Here is a 25,761-nt window from a genome sequence, read left to right on the forward strand (position 1 = left end):
TATTTTCCATTTGAAGTCAGCTTGGAAATAAAGTAAAGTAGTAAAACTAAAGAAAAGTAAAACGTAGATAGAAAATTTAGTTGTTTAACATAAGATGCAATATGCAATGAGCACAAAGCATCGAAACGTATATAAGCCGATGATTGTGACCATTTAACTCGATTTGTTCTATATGGATCGAATTTCTGTGAACACGTTGGCAGCATGGCAGACCTCGTATTTTTCTCACGTCGAACATGAATACGAGTTAGTGATATTTAAAATGTTAAAAAAAACCTTTTCAGTATATTTATTTCCATAGATGTGTAGACGTATTGTAGAAACATCAAGTTTTCTTTTTCTTTTATTAATCAGAGACGTAAAAAATGTGAAATGCCCTCACCGAGACTCGAAATATGGACATTCCGAATACGTATTAAGTGTGCTACCATGACACCGCGAAGGCACGTTGGAAGAAGGGAGAACATACCTTATATATTCCTTCTTTTGAATGGCAACTGGGGATTAGGGGAACCAATTGCCAAATCCTGGTGGAGGCGAAGTATTCTCCCCCACCTTTTAGTTCAGGCGCTATTTATAGAATCATTGAGTTTTTTGAAGTAGGAGATGTGAAAAATGTGCAATGTCCTCCCTGGGACTCGGACCCTGGACAATTCGAATACGCGCCAAGTGTGCTACCGTTACACCACGAAGGCATGCTGGAAGGAGAGAGAAAGTACCTTATTATATCATCGTCTCGGATTTTAGTATAATTGGTTAAACATATTTATTAAAAGTTTTGTTTAATAGCTACTAAATTTCCCAGTTTGAAGAATTTATTCGCACTGAAATTTTCGACATATTTCAATGCATTTGGATAATAAAATTCTTAAATTAATGTCTACTTAAAACTGTGCTGTAGGTAACAAAGCATATCTGGATATTTTTTATGTATCAACGTCAGCTTTCAAAGCTACAATATTATGTATTTCATAGAAAGTACCTAAAGAATTATACGATAATGATCATACCAATTATAAAATAATGTTCAGTAACTGAGTTAAAAATGGCTTGTAATAAAATGAAATTGTTGTTTTACAGGAGTATAAATTAAAAACACGAAACATAATATACACGCAAATGCTATTATTTCTTAAGATTTTACTCTAAGAAGTTAAAGAAGTTAATTGGTAATAGGTAATGTACACTGGTCATCAAAATTTCAGGATAATGATAGAAATAAAATGCAACTAATTCTTAATGAAAAACTATTGATAAAAATTTTTATAAAAGCGCTAGTTAACATAAATTACAATGTTTGGCAGTTGATTACCCGCAAAATATTGAAATTAAATCCAATTTTATGGAAATCGGAAAATAATAGAAAAATTAACTCACCTCTTGTAGGAAACATTTTTCTTTACATGGTGTATGGTTACTTCGGGCAGACATGATTACTTCACATTTTGATTTCATATACTTTATCAAGTTATAGAAAGGTTGGTTCAACACTTATAATATATTTGTATGTGTCGAACCAAGTCTTGTGGAATTGCACGCTTCTAAAAGTGCACTCTGCAGATCCTGGATGGTCTGGTTAAGAATTTGGCGCGCTGAAATTCGACGCCTTAAGGCATCCCACACATGCTCAATCGGGTTCTAGTCAGGTGAGTAAAGTATCAAATCCATTCGAGTGATATCTTCTGTTTACAAGTAATCTGACAACCCATATGCTCTATAAGGCTGACCATTGTCATCTATTAGCAAAACTTCTGGACCAATAGCATCCTTAAACAGTCTAACTTGGCGTTCCAATACCTCCTCCCGAGCTGTTAAACGTTCTTCTTGAAAGGCATGCAGTGTGGTGTGGCCATTTGTCATGATTCCTCCCAAACCATTAAAACGCGATGGCCAAAACGGGACCTTTCACGGTCAAGAGAAAGCAAGTTGCGTGTTCCTTCCTCTCTCCAGTGTAGAATCACTGTTTAGACTATGTCTGGACTCGCCAGTAAAAGGTACTCGGGCCCAATCATCTTGGCTCCATCGAAAATGACGAAGACATCAGTTTAAACGGACCCCTCTGGTAGCTGGAGTGAGTGGGACACAAACCATTGGTTTTCTCGCATGCAGTCCAATATCGTTTTAAGCCTTCGTGCAGCACTAGACTAGCAAATTCGAGTTCCTGTGCCTGAAGGTCTAAAACCAAATAGCTTGTTGTCGCTTCGCCGTTTCTTCGAGTCGGATAAAGATAGAAACCCGTATTTTGATGCAGTTCTTGCTCTTGATCGCCCTTGACTATGTTGTCTCTCAACTGTTCCAGTGCTTAAAAAGAGGCTTAAACTCTTGAATAACACTTAAGGGGTATTTAAATCTTGGACGACCTGTATTTGTGTTTCACCTCCCTTGATTCTGCCAATTTTGACCTTTCACATAAATGATGGCCTTACGCCATAGGACTGCACACTGATCACTCTCAAAAACCACATTCACTAAACAATACTAGAGACCGGAATTTCAACATGCGTTCATTGCGCAGCATATTGTCAATCACCGAATTAGAGTATTTTCGGCGTCAGCGTATGAGCGGAAGTGCAATTTTGTGCTCATTTGTATTTAATTAACATAAACAACTATTGCAAAATTAACTTAGTGAGCATATTTTTTCTCATTATCCTTTAATTTGGATGACCATTGTAATTTATTTCAGCTTCAGCTGATTTACAATTCAGCTTTCCCATCACCTAAATTATCAGAAAAATGTAATTTCCTGATAAAGCAAACGTTAAGAGCCACGGAAAACTCCTTTTATCTTCTGCAATTTAATTACATATTTCTATCGTACTTTTTGAAATATCCTTTTCCTATAATAATTCTCCTCTGATATTAAAAAGGCATTTTTGAAAAGTTTCCTCCACCCCCTAAATTTATAGTTGATATCTATCTGAAAGTAAACAATTGGTATGCAAGCATCCATTTTCATAATTTACTACGTTTTTGAAGGGTATTAGTCCTAATAAAAGGACTGTATTACCATATATTTATAAATAAGGCTACAATAAATAATCATTAAAATTATAATAAAAGCTATTAAAATTTTCCTGTGTTTACAGATGTTACTGAGACTTCAGTTTCACTTTATGTGCACTTTGTGTTCTCGTAGAAAATGGACATTTAAATGTTCATTTGATCGTTAAGTCCTCATAAATGAAAGTTAACTTACATTTTTATGTTATTTTGTGCCATTATCCTACCATCTGGAAGTCTGAAGACTCTAAAATGTTTCAAAAGTAGTTCTGCCGCGTTATAAATTAAGTATTTTAACTTCAGAATAGGGAAACTTAGGGAATATTACTATTTGGCTACTTTTTATTATTCGTTGCGCTAGAGTCGCATAGAACAAATATTTTAACTTTATTGCGAACGATGTTATGTCAATATACTCATTATTATATATAATCTGTAGTTTTGTATGAAATATCGAGCGCAATATTTCTCTAACAATTATTATTTCATTACATTTGTGATCAAAAAACATTTTTTTCTTCTACTCAAAGCTGCTACTAATAAATCAGTAGCTGGCATATGCGATAAAAACCAAATTTATTTTTATTACTTATAGTCCATAATACACTCGCCTCTGGAATTACACCTAAAGCTCTTTTCAAAATCTAATGCTCATAGCAGTTAAAACACTTCTAAATTTAAATAAATTTCATCAATTTCTAGCCAATGTTTCACTAATTGGATTGTTAGCTTTGCTAATTTTTAAATGTGACTGTTTATATTATAGTACTATAGGTAACTTTTCTAGATGCTTTCTTCTTTTTCCAGATTTTCGTATTTCAATATTTTGGTTTGTACATATTTTAGAGGTTCCTTATTCTCATATTACTTCCACAAATAACTAAGAGAATCTCCCTTGAATGCATGATTTTTCTTACACTTTAAATCCAATGCTGTGTTTTTCTCGCAGCGTTCACTTTGAACCTGGGAAAGGACGCAGTTTTATATTTGAAAATTTATGCTGACATGGATAAGTGAAATATATCCATATTTGAACTGTGTTTGTGGGTACATTATTTAATTTTAATTTGCCATATGTTATTCTTGTAATCTGCTTTAAGTGTGTAATTTAATTCAGATGTCATATTTCAACTTACGAAGAAATATTCTTTCAGTTATAAAATATGGGAATAAAATATGTTGTCATAAAGGACGAGAACTCCCCTGCTATATGGCAGAGAATGATCCATCTGAAAGCAATCACTGAAAAAACAGATTAAAAATTTTAACTAATGTTTTCAAAAACTTTTCAATTACTGGCAAGAAATGTATTCCAATCATCCACTTACTGAAAATGCTAACATATGCTCTCTTGTTCCTGAATTTGAGGCTAATAATGAGTTGCGACGCAACATGTTAAGAGTTTTTACTAGGTCTTCGAAATCTTTTAAGCTGTAAATAAATGCAAATAGGAAAAACAAATTGTTATCATTCTTTCTTTAAACATATATCATAAGGCGGTTGATTTTATATAATAAATTCAGAGCTATTTGAAATGTGTTCAGTTTTACGATTTATTCAGTTTAATATAAAAAAAAAATCTTTTAAATGCATAATGTTCTCATAAATCCAGAGATAAAAATGCATGTTACCTGTATATTTGAATGATTAACAAACAATTTAAAGTCACTCAAAATATCTTTTTTCCTCTCGAAATTTTAGAATATATTTTATATAAATTTAAAAATTGCTTACACTATTACTTTTTAATTTTGATATTATTAAATTTCTTATTAGTTTATTTTAATTTAAATTTAAAAACAGACATAATGTACTTTCAACGGAATTTTTAGTTAAAGTTAATTAAATTTTTAGATCATGTAGCAAATTTATGTATTTATTCTAGTCCAATAAAATAGCTATATCTTAACTGTATAACATAAAACATTACCCATAAAAATTTACTGCCCTAGTCAAAATTTGCATAATTGAATATAAATATCACTTTTGATAAAAGTACTCATAAATGCAATTCGGAATTGAGGTGATTAGAACTGAGCTTTGAATGAATGCGTATCATGTAAAGAAAATGCATTTTCTTACACCTGATGTTAAAAAAATCGAGTTCCCAGAAAAATAACATACAGGTTTTCTCAGAATTTAAAATTTGTAAATTCGTTATGTTAAATGTTGAAGCTGTGGAATATTTTATCATTTAAATGTGCTAGCTGAATTTCAAAAACGTTAGTACAGGAAACTTTACAATAAAAAAAACGCAATCTGTTACAATTAGACAGTACTAATTCTTTAAAAAATTGTGTGCATTTACCAAACTTTCTGCACATATGTTAAAAATATACGAAACGTATGATTTCAAATTTGAATATAACTAATTGAAATGAATTAATAATAAATGAACAAATTTTAGATTTTTAACTGTTTTGTTCTCATTGCCGAAATTTAAGTTATTTAAAAAAATTACTTCTGGAAATTATATTGATATTATTAATAAAAATGGAACCGATAATTTTTTCAGTAATTCATGATTTATTTTATATAAGCTGTAATGTGTAGTTTACTTGCACTAGTTACAATACACGTATGTACTGTAAAAGCACTTACAGATATAAAACTGGTGGTGGTGTAGTTTCTATGAGAACCCAAAACTGATCGCAAAGGATCATGTGAAGACAAAATACAGCCCTCTATCTCAATGATGTTATCAGAATGGAGACGCTCAGGATTAAAACGATATGCTCTCAGAAGATGTGGGGATTTTATATTTGTAGGACACCTCCCTGCCGTTATAGTGGTTAGTGACTCTGACTGCCGTAGCGATGGACCCAAGTTCGAATCCCGGAGACGGCATGGTTGTAACTGTCCGTCCCTTCATAGGAGGTAATGATGGTCACCTAATAATTGTAGGACTGTAAAAAAATGGTCAGCGTTTAATGCTACTTGGTCATAGTTATTTCAGGAACGGCAGAATCTTGTACCATGTCTTTCTATCTTCATACACTGATTTATCGTTCCTATAATGTCTCGATTAGCATTAATTTCAAAACTCTGGCAGTCATTTCTGATGGCATTTACCCAATGTCGACACCTCACAACGACATTGACTTCATCAAGAGTAATTTGAATGTTATTTCGTTTAGATCTTCTGATTCTTCGGGAGGCGTGTATGACATCTCGCTTTCAGGAGCACCTTCGTCACGTAATTCCATCTAGGGCGGAATCTTAGCGCTTAATATGACCCGACGATACATGATATGTCTACTTGGCTGCAGAAGGTCTGACCTTGCTTTAACCTGTTCGGTATTAGAGGCGCCTAGACGAGATAGTTGTTAGAGACGTTGACTTGGATTCAGCGTCACTAATCACTATATTTATGAAGTGAAAGCTTTTCTACTACAGCTGCTTAAAGCTCCTTCTGTCATTGATGCTGAAACTATTCATAATTCGTTATAAGACAGTGTAGTTTCTGTGAGGTTTCTATTAACATTGATTTCGTAAATCTGGTAGTCATTTTTAATGACATTTCCTCTAATACGATACCTTTCGATGGCATTTGCATTGCCAAGAGTAATTTGATTGTTATTACCATTGCTTAGACCTCTTGCTTCTCTGACAAATCTGTCTGCCAATTCGCTTCCAGGAATTCTGACGAAAGTAGGCGTCTACTGCAGGATGAAGATCTTTTCTAGACTGTCAATTTCCTTCAGTTTATGCTAAATATTTTGGGAAATGAAAACTGTATTTTTGATTATGTGAATAAGGTCATAAAATATCTAAATATAGTTTTTCATGCATCGCAATAATATCATTAAAATTAAAACAGATATGTAAAAAGCTATATTTAAATCAAAAAAAAATTTAAAACTATTTTAATATTGTAATCAGTGTCAGGTACACTGTTATGTGTCTTAAAAGCTTGTACTTCCTTGTGACTTTATTACGTGTTTTCGTACACATTTCACACAACTAAATCAAGAGGTTTAACATTTGTTTGTGAGGCTAAGGTGAATAAAACTTTCCCTTGGCCACTCAGGTTTAATGTCTCACATTTTGCTCCAAGGCAGATAGTACTTTCACCTAAATGCAATTTTTTAACAGTCTGGCGTTTGTTCCATCCTTTCGCATAAATAATCGCAATGTTTAGAATTACTTTCTCGCAATCCTACCAGTAGCGTTACAACATTTAGATCAGTATTAAGATTCCTAAGACAAAAGATCTTGATAATGCATTTTAAAATAAAATAACATTCGAATCTGACATAGTCTTTCTTGATTACGGGTGAGAGGAGAGCGAACATTCTATATTTAACTAACTTAATTTTGCATAACTGCAAGAGAAATTTATTCAGTTTTATAACAAAGGCAAAATCACATTCACGCAATTTTCTATATAAATGTTGAATACTACAATAGTACTGAGAAAATTCTGTTAAAAAGTGTTCCAAAAATTACATGAACTATTTATTGTAGTATTTTTAATGATATTCAATTTTTCATCTAATTGCATTACATTTTGTCATATTATATATAACATTTTGAATATAACTGTAAAATATATGGTTAAAAAATATCTATAAATTTAACATTAAGTGCAAAGAACTGATATAGTACAACTACATAGAAAGATATGCCTTTTCAAGGCTGAATTATATTGCTATTGAATACTGTAACTCCAAGTTTGTTTTATAAAGTTCCAAGTCTGCACGAAGCACAAATTTTTACTAAGTACTCCAAGATTCTTTTTTTTTAATGTGAATTTTTATTATTATTATTACGAAAGATTGAAAATTATATTAATAAAGTTCTCTTTAACGCTAACAGTGCTCCTATAAACTTCGCGTTTTAATTTTTTACTATTACATTAATTAATTTGTTATCCTTATTGTTATAAATTTTTTTAAACTTTTAAGCAAGATTATAATGCTTCACTTTATAAGAAATAGTTCTTTATTTGTGTTAGATGTTGGCCTATAAAAATAAACATCCAAGACACATTTTAAATGACTGAATGGAATGAATATAATTATAAATGTTCAATTTCAGCAGTATTATGACATGTTATTGTTTTATTTCAAAAGAAATTCAAAAAGAATACCAGATTCATTTTATATCTCATGGAACTAACATACATATGCAATATATTAATATAATATGCTTTTCAACTTCTTATTTAAATATTTGTTTTTCAGATTTTGTACACGATTATTTTAACAGGAGCAGCATTTCATATTGATTCAGTCATGGATAGTCCACGTAAGCAGATATTTTCTGATTAGATAAAAAATAATCTGTTTATTTTAAATTTATTTTAAGTCTGAATTTATTTTATATTTCTTATTCTACGTGTTTTATGAAATGTTATGTATTATTTACACTTCAGTGACTAGAATATTATTTTTTTTATTTATTTAATACTTAATGCGAATATTATTATTGAAATTCCCCTGTTTCAGCTATGGTTGCGATGAGTCTCTTAATGTTGGGATGTTCCGGATGCTGTGTCGTTACATCTGTACTTCTTTTGATTGGACTGTGCGTCGTAAGTGTTATATTTTGTTACCTTTTCTTAACGTATTAAACCTATGAGTCAAACATAATAGAAATAATCTGATACTAATCATTCTCATATGTTTTGAAAATGAAGGCTGATCTCTAAGTTTGCACTATGCAACAAATTTACAAAGGTTGTATTAACAAAATAAAAACCATTTTTGGTCGAACTGTTTGAACTTATTTAATTATTTAGAAAAGCCACATTTTTTATTTCTGTATATCAGAATAAAATCCGTAGAGAGGAAAGAAACTAAAATTTTATAGGCGAGTACATTTAAATTCATTTATACCAAAACTTTGCAAAACAATTCTTACACAAAATTAATTATTAAATTTATTCAATCGGTGATATGAGAAAATTAAATTAAACTCAAAATCAATTATTTTTAGTATAAAAAAGATAAAAACAAGAGATTAAACGACTCCTAATGGTCACTTTACGTCTACTTTCCTAACTAATGTAAGAAATATGAAAAATTCAGAGGTCGCAGTTAATAAAAAGTCTCAGTTAGTGTTCGTAACATTTTTTTAAAGCATTTAATTTTTTTCTCAATCGACTACAATAAAAAATATCCGATGTGGACACCTCATTGACATCCTTTTACGGCCTATTAAATTACACACATTTTTTGCTGCATTTCATTTAAATTTATTTTTCGGATTTCTTTAGGGACATATTTCTCATTCAATTAATTCAATTCTCACTTCGCGGCAAGGATGGCCCACCAGCGGCCGAGCGGTAAAATCGCTGAACACTGGTAGTTCGATCAGAGGTTCGAATCCCGCGAACGGGCTGGCTGCATGGTCGTTTTCGTGGTTTTCCCCATGTGTAATGTGTATACGAGCCAGTTTCCCTTAGAAAGTCCTCCACGAAGGCATTCCTCCTCTTAGACAAATATCCCTCGAAGCTTTGCCATAATCACACACACACACTTCGCGGCAAGGCAAAAGTATGTAAAAACTCAAAGCACTTTCATTAAAAATTGCAGAATAGAGAAAGACATAAAACACCAAATACAGATAAAGACATTTTATAATTCAAATTAAAGCTTCTAAGCAAAAACAAGCAATTCGGCCAACACATTTTTCAGTGTTTAGGTGTAGGACAACACATTTCAGTGTGTAGGACAACACATTTTTCATTGCACAGAATTGAAAGTTTATTTTTGGTCCCAATCAGCAAAAAGGCACTGAAGTTGGTGCACAAACTGACTTAATTCACTATTCCACTAAGAGTTTCAAATGTAAACAAATGGCGGCATAGTTAGACTTAACTCGTAAATTGTCGATAATTGTACAACTATTGCATGCAGATTAACTAAAAGCTTAAAAATCTTAACCGGGACTTAAGAACAACATAATTCAATTATTTTTAAAGTAAAACATGCGCAATTTACCAACCTAGAAGAATTGAAAAATTAAGCGCATCGAGTCGGGTAAAGTCCTTCCAAAACTTCCTTAATAATTAGTATTTCCGCTTTTTGCAAAGCTATTAGCAAGGTCCACCGTTATCATGTATCTCTTGCTGCTGATGTTACTCAGAAATTCTAGTTAGGATTTTCACCTATGTTATGCTGATTTTTCCTTCTCGAATTCTAAATTTTAAATGTAGTAATATGATATTTTCGATTTAAGATGGCCATAAGCAAATATTATATATGTACGATAATATTAGATGTGACCCTTTTTCATTCGAGCAGTTTTAATTTTTTTTAATATATATTTTTATTTTTATTTTATTTTTTTTTTTTAGCCCACCAGCGGCCGAGCGGTAAAGTCGCTGAACAGTGGTAGTTCGGTCCGAGGTTCGAATTCCGCGAACGGGCTGGCTGCATGGGTGTTTTCGTGGTTTTCCCCACGTGTAACGTGTATACGAGCTAGTTTCCCTTAGAAAGTCCTCCACGAAAGCATCCCTACCCTTAGGCAGGTAGCCCTAGTGTGCTTTGCCATAATTGAATACACCACAACACCAACACCTATTTTTTTTTTACTTCTGTTGCTTCAAAAATGTTCGAATCTTAAAAACAATGTACTTTAACTGTGTTTTTAATTAGTTTTGAATCTTTTAAAACTTAAAAGAGAATATATAAATTTCTTCGTTCACAATCACTTGATTGTGTGGTTTGTTAAAGTATTTATGTAAAATTATTTGTCTGTAATAAACAGGTAAAACTCAGAATAATTCCTTTTTATAAATGGTAATAATTCCTTTTTATGAATGTCAAATTTTACGTAAACAAATTTGATCGATTTTATACAGTTTTAAATTAAAATTTTTAGCAAGCACCTGTGATATGAAAGCATACTTCAGTTCTTGTTACTGATTTTTCGTCAGAATTAAGCAGTTATTGTGCAAGGCAAATTTTCTAATAATTTTAGATGTTAATTACGATTCATTATGTTTTAGCAAATAAAACGCTACAGCAAGAATTGGAATGAAAATTTTTGGGAAACTAATATAGCAGTGATAAAAACAGCAATGATCTAAACTAAGTTCGAGAAATTTAGACAGCTGTTTACAGATTGAAAAAATGGGGAAGAGGAACAAGATTACAATTAAATCAGAAGAGAAATACCCAGAAGAAAATCAGAAGTAAAACACAAAATTAGCAAAGAAATAAACTTTTATTTGATGTAGCTTTAGGCAAAAAACTCAGTCGATTTCGAGGGCACACAGGTCCCTCTTTATCAGGATATTTACAAGACTGGAAAGCGATGGAACACGTATCATCACTTTGCTACTAATTTTAACTACTGTGAGTTTTACTAGTCGATTTAGTTTACTGTCCTAAGGCCGATCAGGGTATTTTGTTTTTTGAATTATGGTACCCAGTCGCACCTTACACCCGGCGGAGAAGCTTTATTTTGACAAAGTCAGGAGTTCGAAGCTAACATCCTAAATTCACAAAGTTCTTATCAGCGAGTGAGTTAAGCACTGCGGCCTTAAAGTCTACACAGTCTTTTGGATATCCAGAATGTTGAAACTTGCAGTTTCTCGGTCATGTTACGTGAATCAGTTAATGGGAACGTTTCACTTTCATAATTTGCGTAAATTGAAAATCACTTTTAGAATCACTTTGCAAGCTGACGAATCAAACATGCATGTAAGTAAAGTCATGTGTTGTGACCTGGCTAATGGCGAACGCTCACGCTGAACCTTTGATGTGTAATTTTTACAGATACGCTGAAACATGAATAATAATGATGATTAAATAAATGAAGTAAATAATAGTTGATAAGTAAAGTCCTTAACCTGTTTTACCAGGTAACTCAAAGCCAATTTCCTACTTTGTCATGGAAAGCAAATGCCAGTGCCAATGAGGAATATTAACAGTCAAAGACCGTCTACCTCCATATTAGAAGAGTAGGTTTGAGCAGAGTTGCGGTTAAACAGAAAAGAGGGATAGAGGAGTAAGTAAAAGGAAAGCTACCGCGGCTGTGAGGGAGCAAAGAATATAGAGAGGAATAATCGAGATATGCCTCAAAATGAGAAGGGAAAATATCTCAGAGAAATCTTACTTAAGTAGAGAAAGAGATAAAGAGATAAGATTCTCAAATTCAACATTAGCATTGAATATGTTTTTTAATTTGAAGATGGCATATCTAGCTTCGGTTCTTTCCAACTCTATAAATTGAGAGTGGGAGTTTATAGTAATTATTCTTGGCTGATCACCGAAAATGCCTAACTTTTAAAATCGGGAATTTTCTGCTGGCAAAATCCTCTTTATGGCGTGCTTGGTGACTGAATTCGGTAGGTCCTTGATAACTGCTCTAATGTTTCTCTAAGAACTAATTTGATAGGAATGGATAAGTATTTTCTTCTCTTGGAGGCTGTTCACAACGCTTCGGTAGTGGTTAATGCATTGGACATGAACAAAGATAGAATTTCAGGTAAATTGCTATGATCGGTAAAAATAGCGTCAACTGTAATCTAGTCGATGTTATCCTGAGAAAAGACCATTGGCGGAATTCTTTCGTTAGTAACATATATCAGGGTTTTCCTTAGGAGCTTCAGGTTGCTTTCCTCTTCTGGAAATTTGTCAAATTTATTCTTTAATAGAATTTTCGGAGCGACAGTTTCCACATGGCTAATCTTCGCACCCTTGGGAGGTCGAAATCATTCAGGGTTATTCCTTCTTAAATGTTCTTCTGTAGCAAGGGACATAGTTTGAATAACTTCCATATTCTTTAGATAAGTATCGTATTCATAATCGTTACCCGTATTTTCGTCAGACAGCTCATGCCATTCTCGTCAAACAGCAATCTTTATCAAGTTGTTGCATTTCCATAGCAAGGTGAGAGGGAACGGGCAAAAGTTTGAATTCAAATTTGGCAAAGTCACGGAGATGTCATGAAAAGCAACGGGCATAATTTCCCTATTTATACCCTACTACAGTAAAAGAAAAGGAAAATAGCGTCAGTTGTCGGCAAAATCAATAATAACTGACTAATTTTACGGACAGATAAATTTAGTTGCTACCAGGCAGATATTTATTAATTTTGCCTACAGATGGCGCTACCTTCTTGTTCGTTTTACTGCAGTAGGATTTAAAAAGGACCATTACGCCTAGCAGTCTTGCAAATTTCTTTTTTCCTGCTGATGAGGACTTGCTTGTCTTGGAAAGTCGATTGAGTTTTTTTCCAAATCTACGCCAAATAAATCTTGTTTCTTTGTTAATTTTGAGGAGGTTATAGTTCATTAGAAAACAAAATCTTTCCTAGATTATGAATCGTTTTGAGAAGCATCATTAACAGTTTCGCATTGGTACTTCCTTTACTAAAGTTAAATTAATTACTTAAACTTCCAAACCTTACCATTGAAAATTTGCTTAGTTATACGAAATAAAAAGTTTTCAAAATCAAATTAAATAAAAATATTCCTGTCACTTGAAAGTTGGCTCAAACATTTGAAAGATAATCCTGTACTATTCACATTTTCAATATTATGCAGAAATATAGCGATTATGTTAAATATTTGTTACTGCATATCTAACAGAAAGTTGCAGATGTAGCTGATAACAAAACTTATGAACTATACGCTTATCTAATATAAACAGAAAAAGTGTTTTTGTTTCTATTACAATACAGATAATAACCTGTTATGCAGAAAAAAAGAAAAATTAAAATTACTTTTACACTCAACTTTTAAACTGACTTCTTCTTAGTGCCGCGAAAAAAAATAATCTCTAAAACTCAGCACTTAACTAAACACTTACTATGTACTTACTCTCATATTCAAAATCTTAACCCTATATATAATGTGAATGTGAAAGATTCATACTTAACAATTTGAAATCAAAGAAAAATCTCTGGTGTTTTGTTAGAATCAAAGATTATTTATCAAAACAAATTACAAAAATACATTTCCCTAACAAAATCATATACACGCTATCTCTCACTAAAATAAAACTAATTTAGATCTCCAACCTAAAGCAAATAAATATCGATACAATTCTAGAGATAGCCCTAAAACACAACATTTAAAATGTAACACAGAACTCTTCAGAACACCAGAGAAGGATAAATCTCACACTTAAGAAGTCTACTCATCCGGGTTCATATAAATTAAGTAAGCCGATCGTATAGTTACAAACACTTAAGATTGATTTTCGCCACTTAAGACCCAGGTTCGAATTGGAGTAAAACCAAGTTTCCGTAAGGAACACAAGGGTGACATACAGTAGACCACAATTAAAACTCAAAAGAAACATACAATAATTAAATCGATAAACACATTTACTAAATATTCCAAATATTATAATTTTAGATAGCTGGCCAGACTAGCCCTACGAAATCTTTTTAAAAGTTACTCATAGTTTTTTTTCCATGTCAATCTCATTTTTAATATTATTCAATTCCTACAAAAATCATTGTGAAACGCATCATATTAATCTTTTAAACATGTACTCAAGAATTTAAACTCATGACAATTAAACATTAAAAAGAAATTAACACTTTCTCAACTATTTATTATTCATAACTTTTTCTCAACTAATAATCACTCATAAAACGTTCTCAACTATTAATTGATTGATTATCAGCAGAATACAAATTTTAATTTATATAAAATGTCAGGTAAGGCGTTAGAATTTAATTCTTCTTAAATCCTAACGAATACTTATAAAAGAAAAGCAAAATGAAAATAAAAATGTTTGCTCACGGAATCCGCGTACACCAGACTGAGGGACTCGGGGAGCTGCCCGGATCCAGTCACAAAACGTCGACATAAAACGGTCCAACTTCATCGTTGTCAGGGAAACCGATAAACCGATACTGTAGTTTGTTCAAGGCACCACAGGTATTTTCTCATAGTTCCAGCACTACTCTGTCAAGTAGCATTTTGACTCTAAAATCAACCTTTGAAAAGGTTCGTGCTGACGCTGTGGATAAAAGCAGACAAAGAGACAAGAGGAGATGACGACAGTCAATAATCTCATCAATAATCTGCATCTTCAGCAGGAATACTAAATATTAAACATTAATTTTGAAATAAGAACAATACAAATTCATCGTTCACAGTAAATTAATATAATTACTAAGAATACCTTATGCACAGTAAAATAATACGTGATAATTGTACACAACAAAATAATACATAACAATTTTCCATAATAAACCTTTAATTTCAAATTTACTAGGACAATCCATAGAATTTTACATATGAAATTTCATCTAGTTTCCATATAATGCTTTTATTCCGTTAAAGCTTTGTGAATACTGTTTCCTCTTATACCTATATCTCAATCATTTATACTTAGTAGTAAACAGTGGAATTAAAATGAGAGTTACTTTTTACTTCCTTGTAACGAAAGAAAGGAAGTATTGTAACCTCGAAAAATTTCGAGTATCATATTTCAAAGAAAATTCTTATTTTCACCGCTCTCAAATCCATTTGAATGAATTTTTGGCTTGACATCCATACGTACGGACAGAATAAAGGATTATTCTTTCTAAAACGAATTGCAAAAGGTATTTAATATGGATTCAGAAGGGATTTCTTACTGACATCTATATATACCTAAGTATGTATGTATCATGCATAACTCAAAACCAATTAGCCATGGAGCGTATATACATACTATGCCCATCCTTTTACCCGTCTTGATAAGCTCTATGTTTTTATTCTTATATATTGTAAGTTATGCATTTTTGTTGCTTTAAAAGTAATTTAATTTTATCCTTCTTATGCTCCAGTTAAGGTTTTTATCCCTTTAGTTATTTTGGGTGTGATAGTTTTAAAATTAGCAGCAATTTATTAGTACAAGATGCGGCTAACTGGCGTTTGTTTGTTTATATTTTAAATTCTTGGAATTATAGTGAATTAATTCAGTTGGTGCGCAAACTTCAGTGTATTTTTGCCCAGTGGAAGAAAAATTAAGTTTGTGTGCACCGAAAATTTTGTCTTCCTACCCATTGGCCAAATATGTTGTTCTTGCTTAGAAACTCTAATTTAAATTACAAAAATTTTTCTTTAACTGTGTAGGGTTTATATTTATTTTAACTAACATTTATTTTAAGTTTAAACTATCTTTCCTGTCAAGCCTTACTTTCCCCTGGAATTGCCAATGCCAGAGTATGTAAATTTAGTAGAACGCGCAAGGATTCAAATTGTCAGCGGAAGTAATCTGAGTTAAATAGAAGGGAAACGAGTTCGAAAGTGTGCTTTCTTGCTTTACGAGTGTGGAGGTGGCTAGTTAGAAATTGAAGAACCACGCGTTTCGGCCTGTGTGCTTGCCTCGGCAGATTGTTAATCTTTCAACGTAATATTCAGAAGTTTGCTGAATTATCAGCGGTATTTTAGAACGCGGTGAGGTTAGTTACGTTTAGAAAGCCTCGTAGTTAGTCACTTGTTATTATCTCTTTTTAGTTTCTTGTTTTTATTTTACCGCCGGGTCGGCGTAGTTTGTGAGCGTCAAGAGCACGCATTTGTAATTTCTAAAGTTGAATAAAAAGGGATTTTAAACCCTTCTCAAGACTTTGTCTACTTTCCAGTTCTTAGCAGTTAACACTACTGTTGCGTGCAGGTTGGAAGCGCGCAACATTACAACTGTTTTTAACTGTGTTTGGTGTTTTAGGTTTTTCTGAATTTTACAGTTTTTAGATTTTGAGTACTTTTGCCTTGCCACCAAGTGAGAACTGATTTGATTGAATGAGAATTATATTTCTAATGAATATCGGGGGATTGAGTTTAAATGAAAAGCAGCAATGTGTATAATTTAATAAACCGTACAAGGAAGTCATGTAAAGTTCACATTAGATATTTGTTTTAATTTTTGGAATTGTATTTCTTTAATTGTTGTATTTTAGCTGTTACAGATGAGATAAAACAATACAGTAATTTAAATTAAATACCATTTGTTTTAATTTTCAGGACAGTCGTATGCTTCTAATTCCTTGGTTAATATCTGTTTTTTCAACTACAGCTATGGATATTATCATATCTATTTATCTTTTAATTGATGCAGTAAGTATACAAAATTTTTACTTAATTAAAGCGGTTAATAGTAAATATAATAATTTATTTTAGAAGCGTGTGGAAAAGTGTAATAATTTGCTTTTCAAGTATTCATGTTTTGCTAAAACTGCTCTAATTGTTGTCTGTATTTATCTGTATAAATGTTTAGTTACTAACATGCTGTTTTTTAAATCCTAAATTTAAATTTTGCTTGGATGTTGCTTTAATTACCTCTTATCAAAGATCAGGTTTTCCAAAAGTGCATTATAAAACTTCTCATAAATTTATTCTTTAAATTAATGTACGTTGATTTCTAAATTGATCTTTCTTCAAAAGTCTAAAATGCATGTTTTTAAGTTATAGTTTTTATTAACATATCTTCTTAAGAATGATGTTGAAAAACTACATAATCTTACCAAATACTTAAGCATTAGAAAATGCTTGAATTTGAACGTACAAAATCCTTTATATCAGAAAATTATTTAAGAAACTGCAATCTTTCATTACAGCTGGGAAATCGCTTTTGTACGAAAAAACTGACAGAAAATATTAAAATAACTGGTTAATCCCATCTAAAATCTTTTTGAAAAGATTTTCCCATTTTCTGCTGTCATACGGAACACAGGATAAAAAGAACAATGAAATTCATAAATTTATTCTTTTGATTTTTTTTTAAATTCAGATATTGATCATTTCTTGTTCTTAGTTCTTAAGCATAATTTGTTAAGCACAACAAACTATTACTCTGGCTATCTGCAATGCAGTTGTTTATTGTAATAAACTTCCTTTACGTACTAAATAACCACAGTAAAATTTCAAAACATTTTCCGTCATTTTCTTAGGGAAATGTCTTCGCACTTGCCGAATTACCTAATTTCACCTTGCAGTATTAACGCATAAAACGTAACGTTGTTTTTCAAATGAAATGCAAAAATTACAACAGTACTATTTATACCACATTGGCCCGAATTTAATACAAATTTGCATACGAGGAACTGTGATTATCTGTAGAAATTCTTCAAGAAAATTGTTGTATGTAAAACGATCCTGTATGTCTATAATATAGAAAGTATGTAAAACAAAATCTTAGTTTTACTTTGAAGTCGTCCTTTAAATCTTCATTTTACTTTAGTTATTTCCTCTTTTATGTCTAAAATAGATAACTATTGAAAATAATTAGCTGATCTTAGTCTTCTAAAATCAGTCTGTGTCTATCTCTTCGTCTATTAACGCCAAAAATGTGTAAATATTTCAAATGATATCCTTTCTACTTCCTAACAAAGAACCTTCCATTAGCATTTTAGGGCAAGCTGCCTGCATTAAATTGATAATTTGGCTAAACTGCACCTTCTACTGCATACCTTAGGGGAGGGAAGAAAACATCTCAATCTTGGCCTTTGTGGTTGTTTAAATGAAAGGCTGTCACTGGCGTTTTCGCCTTCGGAGGGCTAATAATTTCAAAGCAACTTTTAACAACCAATCCTGATAGATATGAACCAAAACCAAATATTTCTGAACAGTTATTTCATTTTGCACATTTGATAAAAATCCAAATAGTCACAACTGGTGGATGAAAAAGAAACTTGCTGATAGAGACCGAAATGCATTTAGGAAGACTATTAGATAAAAAAATATATAAATAAAAATAAAAAAACACCTCTGCGAAGATAACTGCTAACTTCTATAATTAAAGAACCCAGTTTTAGTACATACATTCCTAATGAAAACGTATATGTAGAATTACTTACAACATATTGCAGGCGTTAAACTCCTTTCACGTATAAATGCAGTCAGGGACTACAGTAATAACAAATATAAAATGTAGAATGTTGACATGGAGATAAAACAAGCACTGCTTTTAAATATGTCACACTTCACACAGTTCTTCTGTAGAGACATTAGGTTTTTTTTTTTTTTTTTTTTTTTTTTTTTTTTTTTTTGGGTGGGAGCAAGCAAGATGAAAAATTAGCAACCGCCTTCGCCGAGAATCGAACCGCGGAATTCTGGAATACAGGTCCAGTGTGCAGAGCCACTACACCACAAAGGCACGGTAGGAAAGTGAGAGAAATACCTTACACTTCATTTCAGAATGACTTTATGTGCGGAGAATACCAGCAGCAGCTTACAATCCAGACTGTCTGCTTCTTACAATAAAAGACGATGGTGCTTAGTTATGCTTTGAGTTAGTTATATGATGCTTTGCATCAGACCTAATTACAGAGAATGTTCGAACCTTTTCTTAGACGATTTTGCTTTACTAATAAAAAATAGTCTGTTTTAAAAATTTTTACATGCTACTTTATATTTGAAAGTATACGTTATGTCTGCTACTTGACAGTTTTGTTTTCATGCAAAATTGCGATTTTTTTAATGAAGCAGTGGATGGAAGGATATATTTGTGATTCTTTCGTAAGAAAGTTATTCGCATCTAGTTATTAAAAAACGCTGTGAAAGGGCATGGCTTTTTTATAATTAAAGCTACAAAATTAATATTGCCAAAGAGAAAGGGGAGAAAAGACTCAAAGTCTGGTTTCAAACGGAAAAATTGTTCCAAACACAAATCCAAGGAAAAATGGTATGTTTCGTATGTTGCAAAGATAAAATCTTTAATACTAAGAGAAAATCCACCAAGTCAAAGGACAGATGCAAAATAGCTAAAAATGGTCAGTTTCAACTGTATATGGTGATTTGAATCTAAAAAAGGCGAAAAAGCATAATGTGCATCGTTTTTCTCCGCGACATATCGCCGAACGCATAACGGGCTGCAGAATTCTTTATGAGAAATATTTATCCGGATAAAAATGGGAAAATGTTGCCACAATAGATGAAGCTTGGGAGTATTTAAATGACTGCAATAAAAATAGATTCATTTATTAGCATCAAAGAGAAGAAAAATTCGTGTAACATGGTTCAAAGAATCTAAAGGAACTTTTTCAAAGGGATTTATAATTGTTTCTGGTTTTTCGTACAACGGCAAATTAAAAATAAAGAGAGTGGACAGAAACGTTAAGATTAACTCCACATATTATCAGGAATATACTTTATACCCAATTCTCAAATATAAAATGCCTTTTCTTTACCCACATTGCCATCAATCAATTGAACTGCATCAAAACAAAGAAAGAAGTCACACGTCAAAAATCTGCTGTTAATTTCCTTAAAAAAATGGAACAAGAAATGGGTATCACTCATATCACTACTAAATATCCTGATGTGTCACACACGGATTTTCCTCCTTTGACTTTGGAAAGCTGTTTAAGAGGAATGGGATAAAATACTTCTTCCCATACTACAAAAGACATTATTTTTTGGTAATTACGGTGCAGAAAGATAGTGAAGAATAAGGGTTATCGAATAGGAAATTTAAAACACAAATATTGTGCTTAAAATATTGCTTTAAATACAGTGAAACTCGTCTAAAAATATGCGAACAGCCTCTGTATTACTTTATGAGAATAAATATAGTTGACTGCATAATCATTTTAAGCTACCATGTTTATTCAATAACACATTCGCTGCCTCTCACGAGCGTACAAGATTAGTTTATCTTGCAAGTCAGATTGTTCAGTCGTAGTTTGAAGGGCATAAAAATAAGGTTACAGATCTTGCCTATCTCCTACAATGACCAAACATAAATACTTTTTAAGCAGTGCCATCTGCGCTGTAAAATAAAGAAAGAGATCCCATTTTTCTCTTTCAGCATCTTTCAAATAATAGTCGCAGTTTACAACGGAAGAATATTTTATACGTAGCATAAAATAACCATTAACATCATTTCGAACTTTTATGCTTCCATATCAAAAGAACTGCAAGCTTTTGTGGTTTCAAAAGTGCTCCTACAATATATTATGCTTATTAATGAATATATTACAAACGCAATCATAATATATTAGTATAGAAGTATATAAATTATGGAATAATTATTTTACTCTTCACTTAAAGTGGAGGAAGATTTAGAAAATATTTTATTTGTATCACCCTTTCCCTTACGATCATGTTGTCAATAATATAAGCAATCTGATTTATACGATAAAATTTACTGCGAGAAAACAAAGAGAGATTTAACGAAATAATATTATTTATTTTATTACTTCGGCTTTCCTATTCCGACTTCTAACAAGGTTTAGATTCAGATCTCTTGATCGTACAAAGGTAATCATATCTCATTCAATTTAAAGATTATCAATGTATAGTTTGCAAAGCATATTAAGATACAATGGATATTTTCATTACCGGCTAATATCAAATTAAGTAGATGGAAAATCATCAAAGGGCTTTAAATGCAATATCATGATTATTTCAAATTAGCAGTTATTCTAAGCAGAATAAATTCAGACTATTACCTTTTGATTATCTTATGATGACGGGAGAATCTTCGCATCCTTAAAACTGATTATACTCGTAAATCTACACTAAAAGACTACTATTTGGTAGTGCATTTTTCGTAAGTTAATTTATAAAATGTTAAATACAAATTTAGGAATGCGCGATGGCAATTGAAATCTTATTTCCTGTTTCAAATTACATTAGATTATGCAGCATGTAGAGAAATATAGAGGATCCTAACTTAACCTAGACTAAATAAAATGTCCTTCAGATTCTACTATATTGCCAAAGGATTATTGCTTCGTCTGTAAAGGTACGAGTAGGTCTTTACATCATATGAGTAGGTATGATGTCATGAAAATTTCAAATAAATCTTTTTGTTTAAGCTTGAACTTAACAAAAGGCGTAACCTGGGCATACAAGCTAACTCCTCCAATTTCTGGTATTAAATCACAGAAAACTGGGTCTACAATTTAAAATGGATTCGTAGTCTGAAGTTACACAAATCTGTCTAACTGATCGTTGGCCAAAACAATGGCGGAGTTTAACTACGGCTAGCAAAAGGGCTGATGTCGTAATACTAACGTAATAGTGTAGAGTCATTAGGTTAATTGGAAGCAGAAAAGATGAAAAATAAAACTATTTTGACAGTGTGACGCTTATGTAAATTATTAAGGAATATTAAAGTATCTCCATTTACGTGCATTGTGTAAAGCAAGGAGCTACAACTTCCCTAGCAGCGGCACTGCCGTTCGATAGGTCCGAGCTACCACTCGTGAACTTTGACCTTCGCAGAGCAGCAGTGCAACCTTACCCGCCTCCCCCCTGCAAAGGGAACTTAAGGAGCTGCAATAAGGAGAAATAACAAATGGAAGTGTGTGTTTATTTTCAAAGTCATATCTCCGCTGCTAATTACTTTAGCGCCTCCAAGCTAATTTTCCCATAAACAGCATATCGAGTGGAACCAAAGTTTCTAAAATTGAAGAAATTCGGACTGTTAGTTCGAAAACTTCAAGTCTAGCATTTTATACAGTTCCGTTCGAACTTTTTACACAGCGAAGGACGCCACCAACTCAAAATTCAAATTTGACGAAATAGTAAGTTAATTGGTTTTAGTGATTTAAGCAAATTTTTCAATGACAAGCAATTATTTTTCAACGCTTCTAAATTTACGTTTACATCTGTGCGGGAAGAGTGTTCTAGTCTGAATTTTGCAAGCTGATCTATACATACAACTAATAAACTTCAGTTAAATTAGTGACTACATCTGTGTGTACAACGTTATAGAGTGAATTTAGGCCATCCCGTGTTCCGCTACTAGATAATACCCAGTCAATTCGGGTAATTACATTAGTGTCTGTGTTTTCAGTGTTAACATTTGTATCTGCGTGTTTTATCTGTGGATTCTTATGAAGAGAAGAATAGATATATATTATCATCAGGTAGAATTTTAAAATTGTTTATTGCATTGGAGCATTTTTGAGTTTTCATCTTGCATGCGACAGTTTACTATCTCTCTGCTAAAATCTACAGTGTCGCAAATTTTGCAATAACTCCGCAACGTACGTTCAGTGGTCTCGTCCGTCTTGTATTATTGTACCTTTATTATTCTACATTACATAGTCATTTTAATTCTCAAACATTGTGCTTATCGAATATTATAATTTTAATTATTGTATTCTTTGAATATTCCTAGTATATGTTGCACTTATCATAATTTAAACATATTAATTCTCAAATTTTGTGCTTATCGGTCATCGTAATTTTAATTTCAGTGTTATTTGAATATGCCTAGTATACGCTGAAACCATCATAATTTAAACATTTCAATTCTCAAACATTGTGCCTATCCGATATTATAATTTTAATTTCTGTATTATTTGAATATTCCTAGCATATGTTGCCCATCATAATTTTAACATACTCGTGTAAATAACACGAGTTGAGTACGTGTTGAGTGTAAATTGTGTATCTCAGTTCTCCGTAGTTTTCTCTCATTTCATTGTACTTTGTATAATTGAATTAATTCTTTGTTTTGATATTTTTTTGGTATTGGGTTATCTTATATGTAGCTGTTTAATAATTTATTAACGCTGTGCATTTCCCCTATGTTTTGTTCTGAGCTATTAGCTCATAATTATTATGCAATTTTTTTAATAGTATTTAGTGTGTTCAGTTAAGTTACTTCCAACTGTTTAATTCTTAGATTACCTGTATATGCTTATTTAAAGGGGCTGGCGGTCGAGGCTCTGTACCCTACTGAGAGGATCTCTCAGTGCGACGGTGCATATAATTCTACACAATTACCATCCTAGTGCTGAGTTATACCTACTTGTATTATATTACTTGCTGAGTTAAACCTACTTGTATTGTTTATGCAAGATAATTTCTAGTCACTAGAATGAGCTCGCAAACTCCAAAATCCCAAGCAAACTCAGATGGTGCTATGATTAATGTGAACGCTTCCCCTCCAGCTGAGACGCGTACCACTACTATCAATTCACCAGCTTCCAGAATCGAGACCATCAATCATCTTAGCGACCAGCTACATTCATTTTTAATGCAAACAGGAGACAGCAGCAAAGACAGCGAGAAAAAACTGCTTGGTTCATTAATTACCTCTATCCGCAATACTATCCGCAATACAGAACAAGAAGTCTACTGTGCAAGTCTGCAAGGAAAAATTCAGCTGCTGCAACAGCAACTCAGCGCGAATGATAATCGTTCTTTAACAGTTCCGGCCACACCAGAAGACCTTCCAGAACAGACGGAAACAGAAGAAACCCCATTTACCGAAGTCAAAAAGAGAAAAAGAAAAGCACGAACTGCGCAACTTAACAAACAGTTATCAGACCACGTCCTCCTATTAAAAGCAAAAGAAACAGATAGAACTCCAGAACAAGTCAGAACACAACTGACTACTGAACTTAGCGCCAGGGAACTGGGCACTACTGTTGAAGAAGTGCGGCCCACACGCTCTAACGAACTTTTAATTAGGTGCAGCCACAGACAAAATATAGAAACACTCAGGAAAGCGATTGAGGAAAAGCCCTCACTCTCAGCAGCAGTCACGCTCAGAGAGCCCTCTTTCAGAAAGTCCACAATAATCGTCTTTGGTACCCCCCCATCCGCAACAGCAGACGATATACGTGAAGCTTTTGCGAGCCTGGTGCCCTCAGCAAGTGAAGAACAAATACATCCAAGAAATCCTATTCGCACAACTATCGGCCTCACCTGGATCGTCGACCTACAGCAGAATCTGTACGAGGATATTAAGGACCTTAGAAGAATTCTTATAGGATTCAGCTCTTGTGCTTTCAGAAAATACTTTCGAGTTGCAAGGTGTTTTAATTGTCAGCGGCTGGGACACTTGAGTCATTCTTGTAAAGCAGCGTTGGCCTGTGTAAACTGTGGACAAGCTCATAGCCAGGATAACTGCAAAGCAAAGACTCCACATTGCGTCAATTGCGCAACTCACAATAAATCCAAAGGCACTAGCTTAGATACCACACACCCGTCTAGTGCAAGACAATGTCAAGCCTACAAGGCAGAACTGTTCAGAATGAAATCAACGGTGCAGTGGTAGATGAACAGCAGGCTATTGCATATCCAAGAACAGTACATGGTTTTGCAGTTCTTCAAAGCAACTTGCAACGCAGCCAAGCCGCAACTGTCCATGCAGCCCAGGTTATTCTAGAAAACAATGTAGATCTAGCCGCACTACAAGAGTTTCATTCCATTAACAACAGGATCACAGGATTCAGCAACTTCAAAACTTACCATTCAGTAGGCAATCAAGCAGCCATCGCCTACAATGGTCCACTCACGCCCCTGCTAATGCATAAAGGAGATTACACAGTTACTGTACAACTGGAAGGGCCTTATGGTCAGATTGCCATCACCAGCGTGTATTTTCCTCCTTCGCACGACATTGTCACTGCACTCCAGGAGCTGGAACAAGTCATGATGATTCCGACTAGGAATAAGATAATCGCTGGGGACTTTAACGCTGCTAGCCCTCTATGGGGTGCGCCAGAGGAAAACAGGCGTGCTTGCCCTGTCCTTGACTTCATCACTTCTCATAACCTTGCAGTCGTCAACCCCACCGACAGCCCTCCTACATACTGGACTACCAGGGCTCAGGGGTGGCCTGATATCACCTTAGCCACCACTGGTATTCTTAATAATATTCACAATTGGAAGGTTAGCGAAACTCCCTCGTTCAGTGACCATCGCTACATTGAGTTCAGAATAGATTCGGAGCACCAATTTATAACAAAGAACAGATGGAAAACGAAGTATATAAACCTGAACAAATTTAAAGATGCACTTTCAACCCATATTGAAAGTCTCGTGGCACAATGTAATAATTGCAACAGCAGTAAAGACATCGACGCCATGCATGAAGATCTTATGCAAACACTGCT

At 33.1% G+C, this 25,761-nt stretch overlaps 1 protein-coding gene across 1 annotated transcript in view; it reads left to right on the forward strand.

Annotated features, from left to right (window-relative positions):
- Positions 1-25,761, forward strand: part of LOC118204334 (uncharacterized) — a 613,950-nt gene that overhangs the window by 491,071 nt on the left and 97,118 nt on the right. Inside the window, exons 2-4 of the mRNA XM_085818872.1 lie at positions 8,190-8,253; positions 8,454-8,539; positions 16,925-17,017. Coding sequence (XP_085674998.1) covers positions 8,190-8,253; positions 8,454-8,539; positions 16,925-17,017 — 243 coding nt within the window. The remainder of the gene's footprint in view (positions 1-8,189; positions 8,254-8,453; positions 8,540-16,924; positions 17,018-25,761) is intronic.

This window comes from Stegodyphus dumicola, chromosome 6, assembly GCF_044657685.1.
Source record: "Stegodyphus dumicola isolate Sdum_Otavi_A_Nest chromosome 6, ASM4465768v1".
NCBI classification, from domain to species: domain Eukaryota; kingdom Metazoa; phylum Arthropoda; class Arachnida; order Araneae; family Eresidae; genus Stegodyphus; species Stegodyphus dumicola.